The sequence below is a fragment of the Danio aesculapii genome, chromosome 14 (assembly GCF_903798145.1).
Source record: "Danio aesculapii chromosome 14, fDanAes4.1, whole genome shotgun sequence".
Lineage (NCBI taxonomy): Eukaryota > Metazoa > Chordata > Actinopteri > Cypriniformes > Danionidae > Danio > Danio aesculapii.
This window is the reverse complement of record NC_079448.1, coordinates 17885836-17901643: the sequence shown is the minus strand read 5'-3', so window position 1 is coordinate 17901643 and position 15808 is coordinate 17885836. Positions and strand designations below refer to the sequence as shown.

At 38.6% G+C, this 15808-nt stretch overlaps 1 protein-coding gene across 2 annotated transcripts in view; it reads right to left on the bottom strand.

Annotated features, from left to right (window-relative positions):
* Positions 1-1167: 1167 nt before the first annotated feature.
* frmpd3 (FERM and PDZ domain containing 3) overlaps positions 1168-15808 on the bottom strand; it is a 225112-nt gene continuing 210471 nt past the window's right edge. For both annotated transcript variants that reach the window (XM_056472194.1, XM_056472195.1), the window contains 9 exons: positions 14021-14152; positions 12309-12428; positions 12060-12196; positions 11619-11745; positions 11242-11331; positions 8316-8495; positions 7987-8122; positions 6480-7325; positions 1168-6025 (listed from right to left, as the gene is read on the bottom strand). In XM_056472194.1, the coding sequence (XP_056328169.1) occupies positions 3258-6025; positions 6480-7325; positions 7987-8122; positions 8316-8495; positions 11242-11331; positions 11619-11745; positions 12060-12196; positions 12309-12428; positions 14021-14152 (4536 nt within the window). In that variant the 3' untranslated portion in view covers positions 1168-3257. The remainder of the gene's footprint in view (positions 6026-6479; positions 7326-7986; positions 8123-8315; positions 8496-11241; positions 11332-11618; positions 11746-12059; positions 12197-12308; positions 12429-14020; positions 14153-15808) is intronic.

Below are 15808 nucleotides of genomic sequence, written 5' to 3'. Positions count from 1 at the left end.
ATTTATTTCTACCGCTTTTCTGGGACTGGGTCGCGGGGGCAGCAATCTTGGGAGAGAACCCCAGACTTCCCTCTCCCCAGACACTCCAGGGGGATCCCAAGGCGTTCCCAGGCCAGCCGAGAGACATAGTCCCTCTGGCGTGTCCTAGGACTTCCCCGAGGACTCCATGGTGGGACATGCCTGGAACACCTCCCTTGGTAGGCTTCCAGGAGGCATCCAAAACAGATGTGCGAGCCACCTTGGCTCTACTCTGAGCTCCTCCCGGGTGACAGAGCTCCTCACCCTATCCATAAGAGTGCGCCCTGCCACCCTGCGAAGGAAACTAATTTCGGCAACTTGTATCCAATATCTTGTCCTTTCGGTCATGACCCAAAGCTTATGACCATAGTTGAGTATAAATCATTATAGAAATAAAGGTGACTTTACTACAAGACTGTTTAACACTTGACTCTAATTGTTGTCAAATATTCATGTTCATGCAAGTAGTGTGAAGATATTTTAATTAAAACAAACAAAGTAGTTCCATGCAGGCCTGACCACATTACAGTTTCATATCACTTTTTACATCCAATTACAGAACACCTCAGTCATTTAGGGGACATTCTTGTCATTAGAGCTTCTCATTGGTCAAGACAATGGCAGAGAATGGCTGAGAAAGGGGGCTATGCTAATTTTTGCAAGGTCTGTAAAAAAAACAAATAAATTAATAGATGTGACTTTGTGCAAATTCTGTGAATGTATTTATGTCCCCAATTGTAGTCGAATTAAAAACAAGCAAGAGTTTTTTTTTTTTTTTTATTATAGTGCCAGGGCAAGTTGAGTAACTTGCTACCATTTTACTTGAAGAGTTGGGCTATCGGCCGTGTGTTAATAATGGCAGTTCAGTATTTTTAATGACCAAATTTAAAGTAAAACTTACTATCTCTACTTCTAGTTTAAATGTTTGACCTTATGTACTGCTTATTTATGACATTATTAGGAATGGTTAACAAGTTATTTAAAAAAGGAGATAAAAACGTCTAACTCTTTACATAGGAGGTAATTTTAATTTAATAATAATTTGCTGGTTACAATGACAAGGAATGAAGAAATCACCATTTGTACAATACATGTTTTGACAGTATAAAACGCCAGTTCATAATCTATGAATAAGCAATAAACCTAATATATTTTAAAATGTTACAGATAAGGGTATAGACAGTATCAATATATACGAGTAACAAAGTTTTTCTTCTTTTTATCCACAGTGTTCTTTTTTTGTGAATTCAACTGATATCAGCCAAAACTATATTTAGAATGCTACTTTTAATATTCTTTATTGCTTTAAACATGACCTTACACACAAAAGACCACAGTGAAGCAAAAACACAGACAGTAACTCAAAGAAATATGACCACATACAGTAAAAATGAAGTACAGTGACATCTCATTTTGTTAATGCAACTAGACTTTGACAATGTATGTCTGAAAAAAAAGTACAAACACGATGATATTGTGTACAGTAGTTTTTGTAATATAAAAATAAATATTCCATGCTTTAGTATACTCTAAAATATAGTAACTGTTTCTCTCTGGTACATACTACTATAAATTATGAGAAACATGTTCTGATTTCTCTCTTGAAAACTAAAATAAAGAACCTTTTCTTTGATAATATTTGGAGTGTTATTCTCAATTAGCTTTTTTTAAGTTTTGATATCTATTCTAAGTTGAGCACAGAATATTTATACTTTTATTCGGAACTATTTTAAAACAATATATTCCATCTCAACTCTTCTTGAAATTTTAGTAATATGTTTATTTATAGCATTCAAAGTTTTTTTAATTGCTGGATTGACAGAGCCCACCTAAGTTAGCTCTGTTTTAAACTAGAGATAACATGTAATATAACTGAACATTAAAATGTTAATTGTTTAAACCAGGGGTGTCGAAAATTTCCTGCAGAGTTTAGCTCGCATCAATAAACTTGTCTGGAAGTTTCTATTAAGCCAAGATAAACCTTGATTGGCTGGTTCCGGTGCCTTTAGTTAGGGTAGGAGCTAAAGCATCCAGGACAGTGGCCCTCCAGAAGCAGGACTGGCCTTATGTTGGTTATAAGACCATTATATACTAGATTGTAACAGGAGACAGAAACGTTTTTAGATGTAAGACAGTAGTTGGTTTTATTAAAATACATATAAAACTATTCTGTGTGAGGTGTGCACAATGGATGACGTCACATGAAAATCCAAAAATAAAGGTTTCTACATATAAGACATTTCAAATTATAGGATAGAAATCAAAACAATTTTCAGAAAGTGTTGTGAAACACTGGATGCCTGTATACGTATTTAGGCTATATGTGGAAACAAATTGGTTTCATTTTATATACACAAGCATTAGCTTATAGATTGCACTAAAATTATGAGGCTTCAGGAGCCCCACCCACTTTTCCAATACTAACAAACAAATTAAATAAATAGATAAATAAATGATGCCGTTGTTTGCCACTACACACCATTAAGAAGAAATTCTCAGCTCAATTATTATATTCTTTCAAATGTTATTCCAGTAAATTTAAATCTGCTACATTGTCTTTCCAGGGCAAGTGTTTCCTTCAACTATCTTGTTAAGAGACACAAATCCAGACAATGTGAATGTGATATTGTTAAAAGGGAGTATTTCATGTCACAACTAACAAAGTTGAAAAACAAGCACATTATTAAATAGTTGTTTCTCTCTCTATCTAATTTACAAAACATTACATTTTCTTTTTTTTTCTTCTTTTTTTGCCACTCTCAGGGCATGTATTTAAGTTTTTGTAGCTATATTGTTTCTATAGTAATTGTAATAATGGAATATTATTTTTCCTATATTATATTATAGAAATCAATTTTAGTACACAAAATAACCCAGACAGGCCCTGACCCCACTAGCCCTTCCCAATACAGTCATTTTGTGATTTAAATATAGGAACAACTAAACATAGAAAAATGTCACAATTTCACAGTACTCTTAGTACTCTTTCTCTAAGTACATGAGAGTGAACAGCCCTGTTGAACTTCAAATTTTTTTTCTTCAAATCTGTGCACAATTAATGACAAAGATCCTTTAAGGGTACAAGTTGCACAACCTTAATAAAAATAAAACAGTTGATAGATATGCAGTTACAGAATTTAGCAGGCAGTGAACAGAAAGGTAATTTAAAAAATGTAAACCAATGAATGATCTAAAGAGATTCCTGCCGGAGTGTCTTTCTGGTTTACCCCACAAAGTTATTATTTGCTGGGCAAGGTTTTGATAGAGCGATTTAGAGAGCCCATATTAGTAGATATATGAAGTTGAGGACTTGCAGTTTTGTTTGGGAGGCTACTAGAATGTCCCATTGCTTCTTCAGCAGCACGGAGAAGAAGGGTGTAGTTGACAGCTACCTCCTCTACCTTACGTAAAAGCTGTAGTTTTTGAGTTTCAGATCTTACACCCCTGACCAGTTGAATGAATGTCTGAGTAAGGTTACACAGCACCTGAAAGCTAGCTGTGACAGCACTTAGCATTCGTGAGGGACTTTTCTCAACACTTGCCACTCGTCGACACGAGGCCCTGAACTCCTTAAAACGGACTGCAAGTTCTTGCTTGTACTCTGCAAGTGTTGCAGAAGGGATACGTGGTTCACCCTCTATTTGGGGACTATTGGCACACTGCCTTAAAATCGACAGCAGCTCATTTGCATCAAGCTGCGCATTTAAGAATCCATCCGGTAACGAGAATGTTTTGTCTTGCAAAGATTTTACTCTTGCCAAGCTAGCTTCCAGGTTTCCACACATGCGAAGATCAATCCTTTGTGTTTGTGGCTCCTCTTCTTGCACCTCCTCTTCTCCACAGCAGTCCTCTGCATCAAGTACCTGAAGAGTTTTGCTGATTACTGGCATTGTTCTGGAATCTAGATGCATTCCAGGCAAGACTTGTAAGGGGATGGAATAAGAGAGTTCATCTTTTTCACTGCTTTCATCAGCAGCCTCACATTTGCGATAACAAAAGCAGAAAGAGCAACATTTTTCTCTGTCCTCTGTATCCTCACTTGGTAACCCTAGAACTTCAGCTGTACCCTCACGACTTTCCTGAAGGATCTCCTCTCCCTGAATATAAAATATCTTCTTTGCATCCCCATCTTTAGTATGTACAGGCTCCACTGGAGTTGGAAGTCTAAGTCCAGTGGCCCTGACTCTTTCCATTTCTTTCTCAAGACTCTTTGCTTTTGTAGTTTTAACCTCAGCATACAGGGGGGTGTTGCCATTATTTTCAATCTCCCCTATACTATATCTCCTTTGTAGCTTTTTGTAATGTGGCGCACCTATGCATTCTGTACGGGTGGTGCACATGGGCAAGCATGATGTTGGTATATCTCTGGGTTCTCTAGACTCAAGACTTGTGGAACGGATTCGAGTAGTTTTGATTTCTAAAGTCTGATTTTTTTGCAATTCTCCTTGTGGAGTATGTGGAGACTTTGGAATAGCTGGGGGTGTTTTAGAGATTGCCCGTTCTCTTCCTCTCTGTTCTGTTGCAGAACCAACAGCTGTATCTGGGAGACGCATTCCACGGCACATTCTTTTACAATCACAACTGCGCCTCTGTTCTCGTGAGATCCCAGGAACTTTTTGTACAGGACTTGTGCGCAGCTGACAGGCACATGGGGTAAATGAAGGAACAGGAGAAGATCCCTGTGGCAAAAACTCTCCTTGTGATGTTTTAGGCTTTAGAAGCTCCTCTAGGAACTCTAGCTCATACTGCCTGACCTTTTGAAGTTGTGCACGGCGCTCATCTGTTTCTCTGCGCAAACGTGCAGGAAAAGTGGCTGAAATTAAGTTCCTAAAACTTAGGAATGGAGTACTGCGTTGAGATTTGCCTTTGTTATTTGCCTGTTTCTTATACTCAGCACCTGGGATCGTCGCACCCTTTTCCACACAACTCAAGACATGTGTTGGGTCTACATTAACAGGCAAACTTTGAGCAACTTTCTGTAGTTCCACAGGGGATTTACTCTGGGAGTTCTCTGCCTTTGCCTCTGACATCTCTTTTTTTTCTACTTTAGCAGACATAACTGGTGAGTACTTAGTAGAAGGCAGGGTGTTGGGCTTCACTAAGCTTGCATCAGATGTCTTTGCTGTGTTCTCTTTAGCTAACTGAAGTCCTTTAGCATGGAGACGCTCATCATCTGTGGGAGACAGTGAGTGAAACACTACCAGTTTTTGAACCTGTGGATCTTTTAGACGCACCTGTGGGCCAGGTTCTGGTCGTATTGGACATGTGCAGAATAAGTCAGCTGTTGGTAGAAGGCCTTTTGAACTTGAAGGCTTAGTGGTCTCACTTGAGGCAGTCTCGGCATCTTGGCACCTATTTGTTGAACAAATCTTTGCAGATGTAGTTCTATCCACAGGCAAGAGAACAGGTAAGGCTATACTAGTAGTTTCGAGGGTGTTTGCACAAGAGTCTATTTCCTGAGCACCTTCTGAGGTAATGGTGCTTGGTTTTTCTTCGTTAGCGAGAAGCAATTGTTCTGTGTTGACTTGGGGAGCGCTCCCTTGTTCTGGTACTTTAAGTTCTTCAGAAATTTGCTGTTTCGATTCTTCCAAGCATTCTGTGACAAGGCCCTTTTCTGTTATTTCTATAACCTTCTCACCATTGGCTTCATGGCTTTTGCCCCACTCAGCAGACTTGTCAGAATGACTAATTTCTTGATTTGAAGATATTTTTAGGGGCAAGGTCTTACTTAAAATCACAGGCTTTGGTGGACACCCGCCACGGATCTGACTCATTGAAAAAGCCCCTCCACCAATAGCTTGTGTTGTACAACCAGGGATTGTCAAGGGGAAGTCTCGTCGACTGAAAAGTCGCTCTTTGTTGATATGGTGGGCCAGTAAATAGGCCTGGTTCTGATGTTGCTTCATGGCAGACACCATCTCAGACACATCTGTTAACTCTGATGAATTTGTCTCATGTCCAGAGTCTAGAGATGATTCAGGAGTTATGGCAGCCAGCACAATCAACCCTGTAAAACACACACACACACACACACACACACACACACACACACACACACACACACACACACACACACACACACACACACATAGCATTTTTGTAAGATATTGCATAAGGTACAGTTCAGGTAAGGTGCACTTCAGGTAAGCAAAATTACAGAGATGTTCTAACTAAAAACAGTTTTAAATAAGCTAATGATCTAAACTTCTAATCATGTTTGTTATTTTGTTGTTAAGTAGGCAACATTACACTAAAACAAGTTTAGGGACCTTTTAACTTGATGTGTTATATTAAACTACTATAACTTAAAAGTAGTGTCAAAATAAATGCCCAAACTACCAATTTGTTAAATATTATTTAGTACTGTGACTATTTTTTTAAATTTACACATTTATTTCAAAATATTTATTTACTTTTTCACATGTTAAAGAACCAGCACTTTTAATAGTACACATGGCCACCTGTTGTCTGTGGTGTCTGCTGTTGATGGTGTGGATAATCCTCCGATGCAGCTAGTGCTTCCAGCGCCTGTAGGGTAGATACTAATGCATCATCTAACTCCTGAGCATGGTCTTGAACTGTTCTTGTTGTCACATTATCAATCAGTGTTACCGGAACTTCATCTTGACCCACTGCCACAGCAGTGGAGGCTTTGATTCCTTTCCGACCCTTTTTCGGATCATCTTCATCAGAGCTGTTATCACGAAACCCCGGGGGTGGTGCTGCAATTGCAGCATGAGTAGGGGGCTGCAGTTTTCCTCCTCCATCCTCTATCTCCTCATCTTCCTCATTCCCAGGTAGTGGTAAGGCAATGAGGTCAACAGCCCCTCCTTCACGAGAAGAACATGCATTTGTGCACTGCTGCAAAATGAGTCTTCCAGTCCCCCCAGTTTTTTGGATTATACCTTCAGCTTGGAGTTTCGCCTTGCAAAAGTCACAAAAAAACTTCTGTGAAGGCTCCAGTGTTTTTGCTCTGTTCCTGAAGCTTGAGTTCTCGTCAGTGGGTCCATCGTGTTCAGCCACAGATTCGGTGCTCTTTAAAGTGGGGTCAGACTTTGTGCGTGAGCGACTCTGCACCTGCGAAATGAGGTTCTCATTAATGTCAAGCTCCGGTTCAGCTTGTATCTGAAGCTCTTGCAGCTGTTGTTGCTCTTTCAAATGAATGTGGCATAGGCCAAGGTGCTGAGGTATGGGTGATGCTGATGTCTTCTGTGTTGTCTCTCTGGACGATGTCTCTCGCTCTTCCCGACCACTTCCACTTAACACAGTGGCTCCAGAACGGATTTGGGCATGGGAGCTTCTGCAATCTAAATGACAGAACTGTCTGAGAGGTTGAATGTGTAGAAAACATGATTCATGGGAATGAGTCCAGATGACAAAGGTGAATCTGTTGAATAGTTTTATAGTTTTCAGAGATGGAAAATAACCTTGTGGGATGTGATGATATGCTATGATCTTTTTCTTTGGCAGACCATAGATGTGAAAATCCAATGGATGGTTTAGCAATGCAATGCAAAGCAAAATATACAAAATATCCAGAAATATTCACTCATTCTCATTAGCATTTCAAGTACAATCACTTACACTGGTTCCAACTGACGATTGAGAACTCAGGAAAATGGAGGAATCAAGCTGAAATTATGAATGACTGCTGTGATAAATACTTTAACGAATAACTTGGATTTCTTTTTAAAGCAAGCTTATGAATTTATTTCATGATTGGATGATTTATTTTTCTCTCTATTACAAAAAAGGTTAATGACGAATATATTTAGATCTACCTCTATTACATCTATTTTGTTTTTAATTCTCCCAAACTGCATATGTAACACAACACATGTTAGTTCAGCAGGTCAATGAAAGATGGAAAACAAAGCAAATGTACAGTTACATGCAATGAATTTTATTGTATTTAATGAAATTGAATTTATAATATCTTTGTACAACTGTATACCATTTCTAACATACCTGCCTTGATCACATAAGGCTGACCCGGTATCCTGCAGTAGATAGTCCTTTTAGGGTCCACAAATAGCTTGTAATAGCCAGAGATCAAACAGGCAAAGTTTGATGCATCTGGCCACTCCATTAACAAGACCAAGGGCTGCAATAATAATATAACATAAAAGCCATTGAAGCATAGCTTTGCAATAGTATATAATCCAATAAATGTAATATATTTAAAACATAGAGGTGGAGGGTGGGGTGGTTGGTAGGCTTAAGTTAGTAGTTACTGTGATAAAAAGTATTCTGCTTGTCTGTTTAGAAGATCAGAAGGAGAAAATTTTCTCCAATACCTTTGCTTCCAGAATAACAACCTCAACCCGTGCTACTCCATGATGCTCTCTAAACAGCTGGACTTTGGCAACACGGCTGAACTCTGCTAAGACAGTTGTTAGGTTGTTCTTCAGGTCAATCACATGACTGATGCCATGGCGTGGTCCGACCAACAGGGTAGTGGCTGATTGCTTCTCATCCTTTTAGTAGAAAAAGAAAATGAGATATTTTAAAGAAGTATAAATACATATTGCCCAGTATAAATTAATTCACCCCTTTTAAAAGATTTTTTTTAAAATTTCTTAGTTAATTTAAGACTAACCTGCTGCACTTTTACAAATCTTTTACAGTTTTATTTTTGACTAGCACAAGAGTTTGGTCACATCTTTAGGATAAGAAAAACTATAAATTTAATTCAAACAATTTGTTGAAAAATTATTATACCCTACAACCAATTTAACTAAATTTAACATTTTGTATGGTCTCCTTTATGGTGGCTGAGAGAGCTGCAATTTAAGAAAGCACATACAACAACAAGAAACAACAGCAAATAAAGAAAGGATCTTAATCAATTTGATAGCATACGTGTTGCAAATTGGCCACAACACAAACAACTGAAGAAACGCCCTGCAATTTGGTCACAACTGAAACAAGTGAAGAAACACGCTGCAAATCGGTCACAGCGCAAAACGCTCACTGCACGACAGCTGCACCTTTAGCAAATCACCTAATACCTGCAGCACAAGGGCTTTATGATTGTTTATGAGCGTCAAAAGTGGCTGATCTGTTCGGCGAAATGTTTGACTGCATGTCATTGCATATCAAACGACTAAAATGATATAACTAAAGAAATCGCCACTGTGCTGAGCGCCTCTCTTCCGTTAAACTGAACAGCGTATCATCGATTACGTAAGCGTGCTCAGGCTCTAATAAAATGTGTGAGTGCGGGCCATCGGGGGAATACAGGCAGGGGTGCAGGCATACTTCGGCCTGGTTCAAGGCAACTGTACATAGTGTGAGTATGCCCATAGTCCCTCCAGCGTGTCCTAGGTCTTCCCCAAGGCCTCCTCGCGGTGGGACATGCTTGGAACACCTCCTTAGGTAGGCATCCAGGAGGCATCCGAAACAGAAGGCCGAGCCACCTCAGCTGACTTCTCTCGATGTGGAGGAGCAGCGGCTCTACACCGAGCTCCTCTCGGGTGACAGAGCTCTTCACCCTGTCTAAAAGGGTGCATCCTGCCACCCTGCAAAGTAAACTTATTTCGGCCACTGTATCCGAGATCTTGTCCTACAACCACATTTTTCTTTTCCTTTTTTGAAAAATGAACTCTTTAGATCTTGGATGGAGAACAACAGTCATCTTGTTTTTTTAAAATTCCCTAAAAGTGTTATTTTGGGTTGAGGTCTGGGGACATGTTCGTCTTCAGAAATGAATAAGTGACTTTTTATGTAAGATTTGGTGGGTCATTATGTTGAAAGAGGGTCTGGTGACCTAGAACATGGGTTTTTCAACATGGGGTGCAAGAACCTGAGGCATACACTCAAGTAATTATTGGCAGTGAAGGATGATTTCTGGTTAGCTGTTTTGGCAACCTAACACAGATTGGCATTCTGTGCTCTAAGAAACAGGCTCAGCTGTCACACTAGCCACATCTTACCTTTATATGAACATGAATTTAATGACATACCCACTGTAGTACCTATCCTTTACAGCTATAACAGCTTCAACTCTTCTTGGAAGGTTTAGGGGTGTGTTTAGGGGATTTCTTTTTACCATTGTTCTAGAAGTGCATTTATGAGGTCAGGCGCTGTTGTTGGATGAGCAGGCCTGACTGGCAATGTCCACTCTAATTCATCACAAAATATTCTATCATGTTAAGGTCAGGGCTCTGTGCAGGCCACAATGTCTATATCTACAACATCTATGTTTAACTTGCTCATCCATGTCTTTATGGATCTTGCTTTGTGCATTGGTGTGTAGTCATGTTGAAACAGAAAGGGGCCACCCTCGAACTGTTCCAACAAAGTTGGGAGCATGAAATTCTTGAAGTTGGGAGCATGAAATTGCCCTGCCTGCCTGTTCACTAGACCTATGCTGCAGTCACACTAGAGTTTGACCATGCGAAATTCTGTCATATGGCGCTGCGAAAAGGGGCTGGATTAAACAAGGGTGATTAGACATTTAAAAAAGTGAGCAATTGGTCCTTATTTTAAATTTCTATACAGAGAGGTCATGTTTTGATCTTCGATTGGTTTGATGCAATCACGTAATGCGATTTCGCTGGTCACAGTTCACTAAGCTTGAACTTTGCAACGCAGCTAACTGCGAAACTTGTCGCACAAGTTTGCATTTCTGGTCTGCCGTATTCGCATGCATATAAATGTGACTGCAGCTCTACACCAATATGATTACTATCATTCAATCGTTCAGGTGTATTCCATTATCAAAATTCAAGAATAAAATATTTAGGCTATATTAAGAAGATATTTATTTTATGATTTTAAAAGCTTTGTCTGTGGACCCGATTCACATTTCTCTTATGTGTTGATTAATTGGTACACTTTTTCTTTTCAATAAATATTTCAATAATAAAAGAACATTTTATCTCTCTGTCTCCATAATTAGGCAATTTTCATGAGCTGAAGAGCATACGGCCATTGCCATTGGAAATTTCTGACAATATAGAGTGTATTTATGTCATTATTTGGGAGCAGAGGGGGCCCCTGGTTGGTTCAGTGGTTCTATATAGAAGGATCGGCTCTGTGTAGAAGTCACTGACACCTTTCATCAAAAGTTTAAAAACACAGAACACTGGAACATATTTAAACATATAATGGGGTAGAATGGTAAAATACAGGAGAAATCAGGAGGATTGGCAAGTATGATAATTGCAAACAACGTATTGTCTTCATTATTGGTACAGAAGCTAATCTAAAAAATTTTACCAAGCCAACTGTGTGAAACAAGAAGCCTCCAAATGGTGGAAGGTCATTCAAGACACGCATATACTGTAGTTTTCCTTGAAGAGGAGAAACCTGCGTAGAAACACATGGATAAAGAGAAAACTATAACTTGTGAGTGATATTCTGGCCAGCAGATGGCAATGTTTTGCTACTATAATTTCTGATATGGATACAAGTGTTTAATACAGATAAATTATTTGAACTGTTTTGCATATTCTTCCAGCATTATACATCAAATAATGGCATACATTTAACACATATTTATGAAAAACCTCAATGCAAATTTAAGAGATAAATGATTTTAATCACATTTGAGGAGATTTATTTCTATTAAAAGTATTCTTAGCAACCAGGTATACCTTATTACCAGCTGGTGGGGGATGCTGATATGTCTTCAAAAGCTGTGAGAGAGTCTTGCAGACATTTTTTTCCTTGATGGTTGGCAACAAAGTCAAAGGAAGGAAAGGTTCTAAACCCCATTCTTTCCTAAAGGAAATGACAAGGTTTAATCTTCAAAGCACATTTAAACATTTCAAAGACCTTATAGTACGCTTAGATGTTTTTACAAGTGACATGCCACTGGTGAATATGTTTATTTTGGATATTGTTTTTCATAAAAACATACATAATGCTGCAAATATTCTACTTTTAACAGACGCATTATTTTTCAATTATTAAACACGTATTATTTAGCCATTTGGTCCACAACAAACATCTGTTTTGTGAACAATTAAGACAAAATATTTCAGTATTTAAAGCTAAGGATGAAGGATTTTTTTTTTTAAAATGCAAAGACTTACTCAACATGCTTTAGAGAAATCTTCTGATTAGGTCTGGCAATTGACACAGTGATGTAGATGTGAAGGGCTGCCAACCTAAGTGTGACATCAAACTTCCAGTCCATTCCAAATCGCTCTTTAATGACGTCATTGCGGCTCTTTGGGATTTCAGAACAAATAATAGATCAAGAGGCTTTATGCTAGCATTAAACTTGTCATGTGAACTGAACATACATTTCTTCGTACATGAACAATCATGACTTAATACACCTGTATGTAGAGGTACTCAAATGCAGCAGGGTCTCTCCTCAACAAATCAGAGGGGTCCTTTGGGAAGAAGCAGATACGGAAAAGACACTTCATTCCTTGGAAGTAAGTCCTATGAACTACCTGAAAATAGAAAATAAAATAAAAATAAATACAAAATATGAGCTGCCACACCAAATGCAATCATATATTCAGGCTTTCACAGTTCTTAAATAGCTCCTATTATGGTTTTTTGAAAATGACCTTCCATGCAGTGTGTGTAACACAGCTCTAAGTGAATGAAAACATCCAGCTGAGGTTTAAATCTAAAAGTGCAGCATGTTTTAAACTATTAATTCTTTAGCGAAATTGTCAGAGTCAAATAAACGAATCGAGTTGGGTTCGGATCTTTTGTTTGATCGCATCAACGTCGATACGGTACATCACCAAATATGTACTTCCAGTTCCGGTAAAATGTGCATTCGCTTTCCCTCCACACACTAGCGGAGGCATAGGGAACCCATGTGACTGATCATGACGCAAAGATGACGATCACTGACAGATGGAGATTCGGGGAATAAATGGTTAAAGTTAATTTTCACAACAATACCACAGTACAGCCAACCTAGTGCTGTGTTTTACAGTTCAAATGAACCAGTTTCTTCTTCCTCTGGATCATAACATGTAAGTGTCATTAAAATTGTTGCCTCGTTTTGTGTAGTTTGCAAAATATGTGTTTAATTGTGTGTTTTAAGTTGTAATCGCCCCACACGGCTTGTAATCACGTATCGATTATAGATCAGTGCTTGTACTGTTTCTCTCAGGTTAAATTTGTATGGGGCTATTCACATATCTCGTCCAAAACCACGATAAAAATGCTTCTTCCTTTACCGATTTTAAATGCGTTTCTGAACTAGTGATCCTCTGCCGTTTGTCTTTGCTATGGCCACCATTCAGCTGTTCCTACACACACGCTGCGCGGTCAATTTTACTAAATAGTTCAACTTTTGCCACAGTGTGGATTAATACTGAATGTGTATTGTTATTACTTGGGGTTAGGGTTAAGAGTAGAGTAATATGCTGGTGTTTAACTGCTCTCACATACTTTGTGCTACATCATACTGTAGCCATGCTGGGCATTTCTCTCTGTCTCGTGCAGAACGCAGTCAACCAATTGCAACAGACTAGGTTATCGGATCAATCACCGCAGATTACTTTCGTGCTAAGGAGGGGTTTGGAAACAAATGAATCGCTGAAAGAATCATATGGGAGTCGCTGGGATAATTAGGTAAAAATAAATGCATATTATAAGACAATGAAAGTGTTTTTTGACCTTGCACTTATATCAGCATGTTGTTGGAGACCCCCTAAAACCAAAATATGACCTTTTTTAATGCAAAATATGGGCTCTTTAAAATAAGCAACATTTAGGGATTTGGAAACATTTCTGTCACTGTAGAAATTGAGTACTGAGTATTCAACTATTTAGTATGGATGGTCAGATGTTCCTCAATTAGTTGGAATATCAAAAAAATATGTATTTCAGTCATATTAGCATATTAATACTACTATTATTAAATGTTGTAGTTTTCCATGAATTCTACAAACCACTAAGCGATTCTTAATTTAAGTTATCCATCACATTTCTATAGGAGTAACCCACATTTAAGGCAAATTTTAAACTATTTAACTAGAGTAAAACCAATGCATTATTCATGGTTTTTAGTGGCATTTACATGAGACAGTGGCTGGTTTTCCTGGAGTAGATGCAGCCTCTGATTCTGAGCCAGTCCACCAGACTCCAACACCAAAGCAAAATGCTCAATGTAGCGTAGAGAGAGGCGATCCTGCAGTGATGATATCACGTCCTATGCAACAGAAAAAATTACAAGTTCTTCAGTAGCAACCATGACATCTAGTTCGAATGTTAGATGTTATTTTAAGTTCCTAAAGCCTAATTAATTCTGCTATATCACAATATTTCTAACATTGCAGTACAAAATAAATAAACAGTAGTGAAAAGCAATAGCATCATCAGTGCATAAACAACAGGTGTGACATTTCCATAACTGATAAAGTACCAAAATCAACACTATTAACTGCCTCCAGATATATAAGGTGTGGGGACTTAATGATGCAGACACCGAAAAATGAGTCGACACCTGTGATCAGAATCACCTTGATCGAGAGCAATTTTGGTCTCTAACCAAACTCAGAAGGTCAGGCCATTTTTGTTGCAGTACAGAAAGGAGCAGATGCCTTGAGGCTATCGGCCTCATGACTGGTTCATCATCAGTTAAGTGTCATCGGACCCACTATGCGGATCAAGTTAACTCAAGATGAATGGTTAACTGATCAAGAGAACCCTTTTCTTAACAAAGAATGTGTGTTTGACCTCAGGAAATAGGGTTTTTCAACCCCTATGCAAGACAGAGAATTGACTGACTTTGGTCTAAAACAGAGACTCAAAATCCTCTCTTATTGTTGATAATATGATGATGATAGCATGATGATAGCGGACTTTTAATAAAAAGTCATTTTATTGCTCTTGTATGACACCTGAATCTTGTATACGCTAACAATGCATTAATTGTGCGTAACCATTATCCTTTGATTTATCACCAACGTACCTTTATGTGTATGCTGTTTGAGATGAATGAGTGAAACCCTTTCCCTTTCTTTCATTTTTTTATTATAGATATGTAAAATGTATCATGTTCATATTATAAATGTATGCTTAATACTCTATGTCTAAGCACTATGGCTCATGTGAGTGAGTCACGTCAAAGCTGCATGTGCGAACATGGGACTGTCATGCAGAGCCACGGACACTAATGTCTTATTGATCCAGCTCTATTAGGGGCCGGAAACATTGGTGGTTAAAACTCATCACCCCAAAACTCTTTAGGCAGAGTAGAGCAGAGCCAGAGCAGTTGCACCAGCAGCAGCTGTTAAGGAGTTGAAATGCTCCGCTTCCAGGAGAACTCTCCTCCTGGTCCAGTCCAGTCAGACTTGGACGCTAAGATGGGATGAGAACAGCCTCAAACTCCCCATTTTCCGTTTACTCTTCTTTCTTTTATTTTGGCCATCTCCAACTTGAAGCACTGGACTTCACTTCATCAGCAGCCTGAGAATCGTTACTTCAACGACCAATCAAATACCAGCAAACTTGCGTGGGCATTCACCTCCACAGAGGGATTTCACCACATCACTAGGGAATGCAAGTAAATCTTCAGATCTATTGCTGAACTGATGTATGATCTGCTAATCATGTTACATGATAGATAACCCTGTCTAAGCCACAGTAAAGGTTGAATTGATTATTTTGGTTCGCTTGGTTAGGTTTTACATCAAATCTCTCTTAAACTCTTCTTTTCCTTCTATTCCCTGTCTGAAACCGGTGTGTATGTGTGTTTGTTTGTAGTCAATAAAGTTTTGTATTTAAAGGAAAGTGGCCTTTGTATACTTATGAATCTACTGCCTTATACCCTGCTGATATATTAAAATGCTTTTACTTTTGTAAG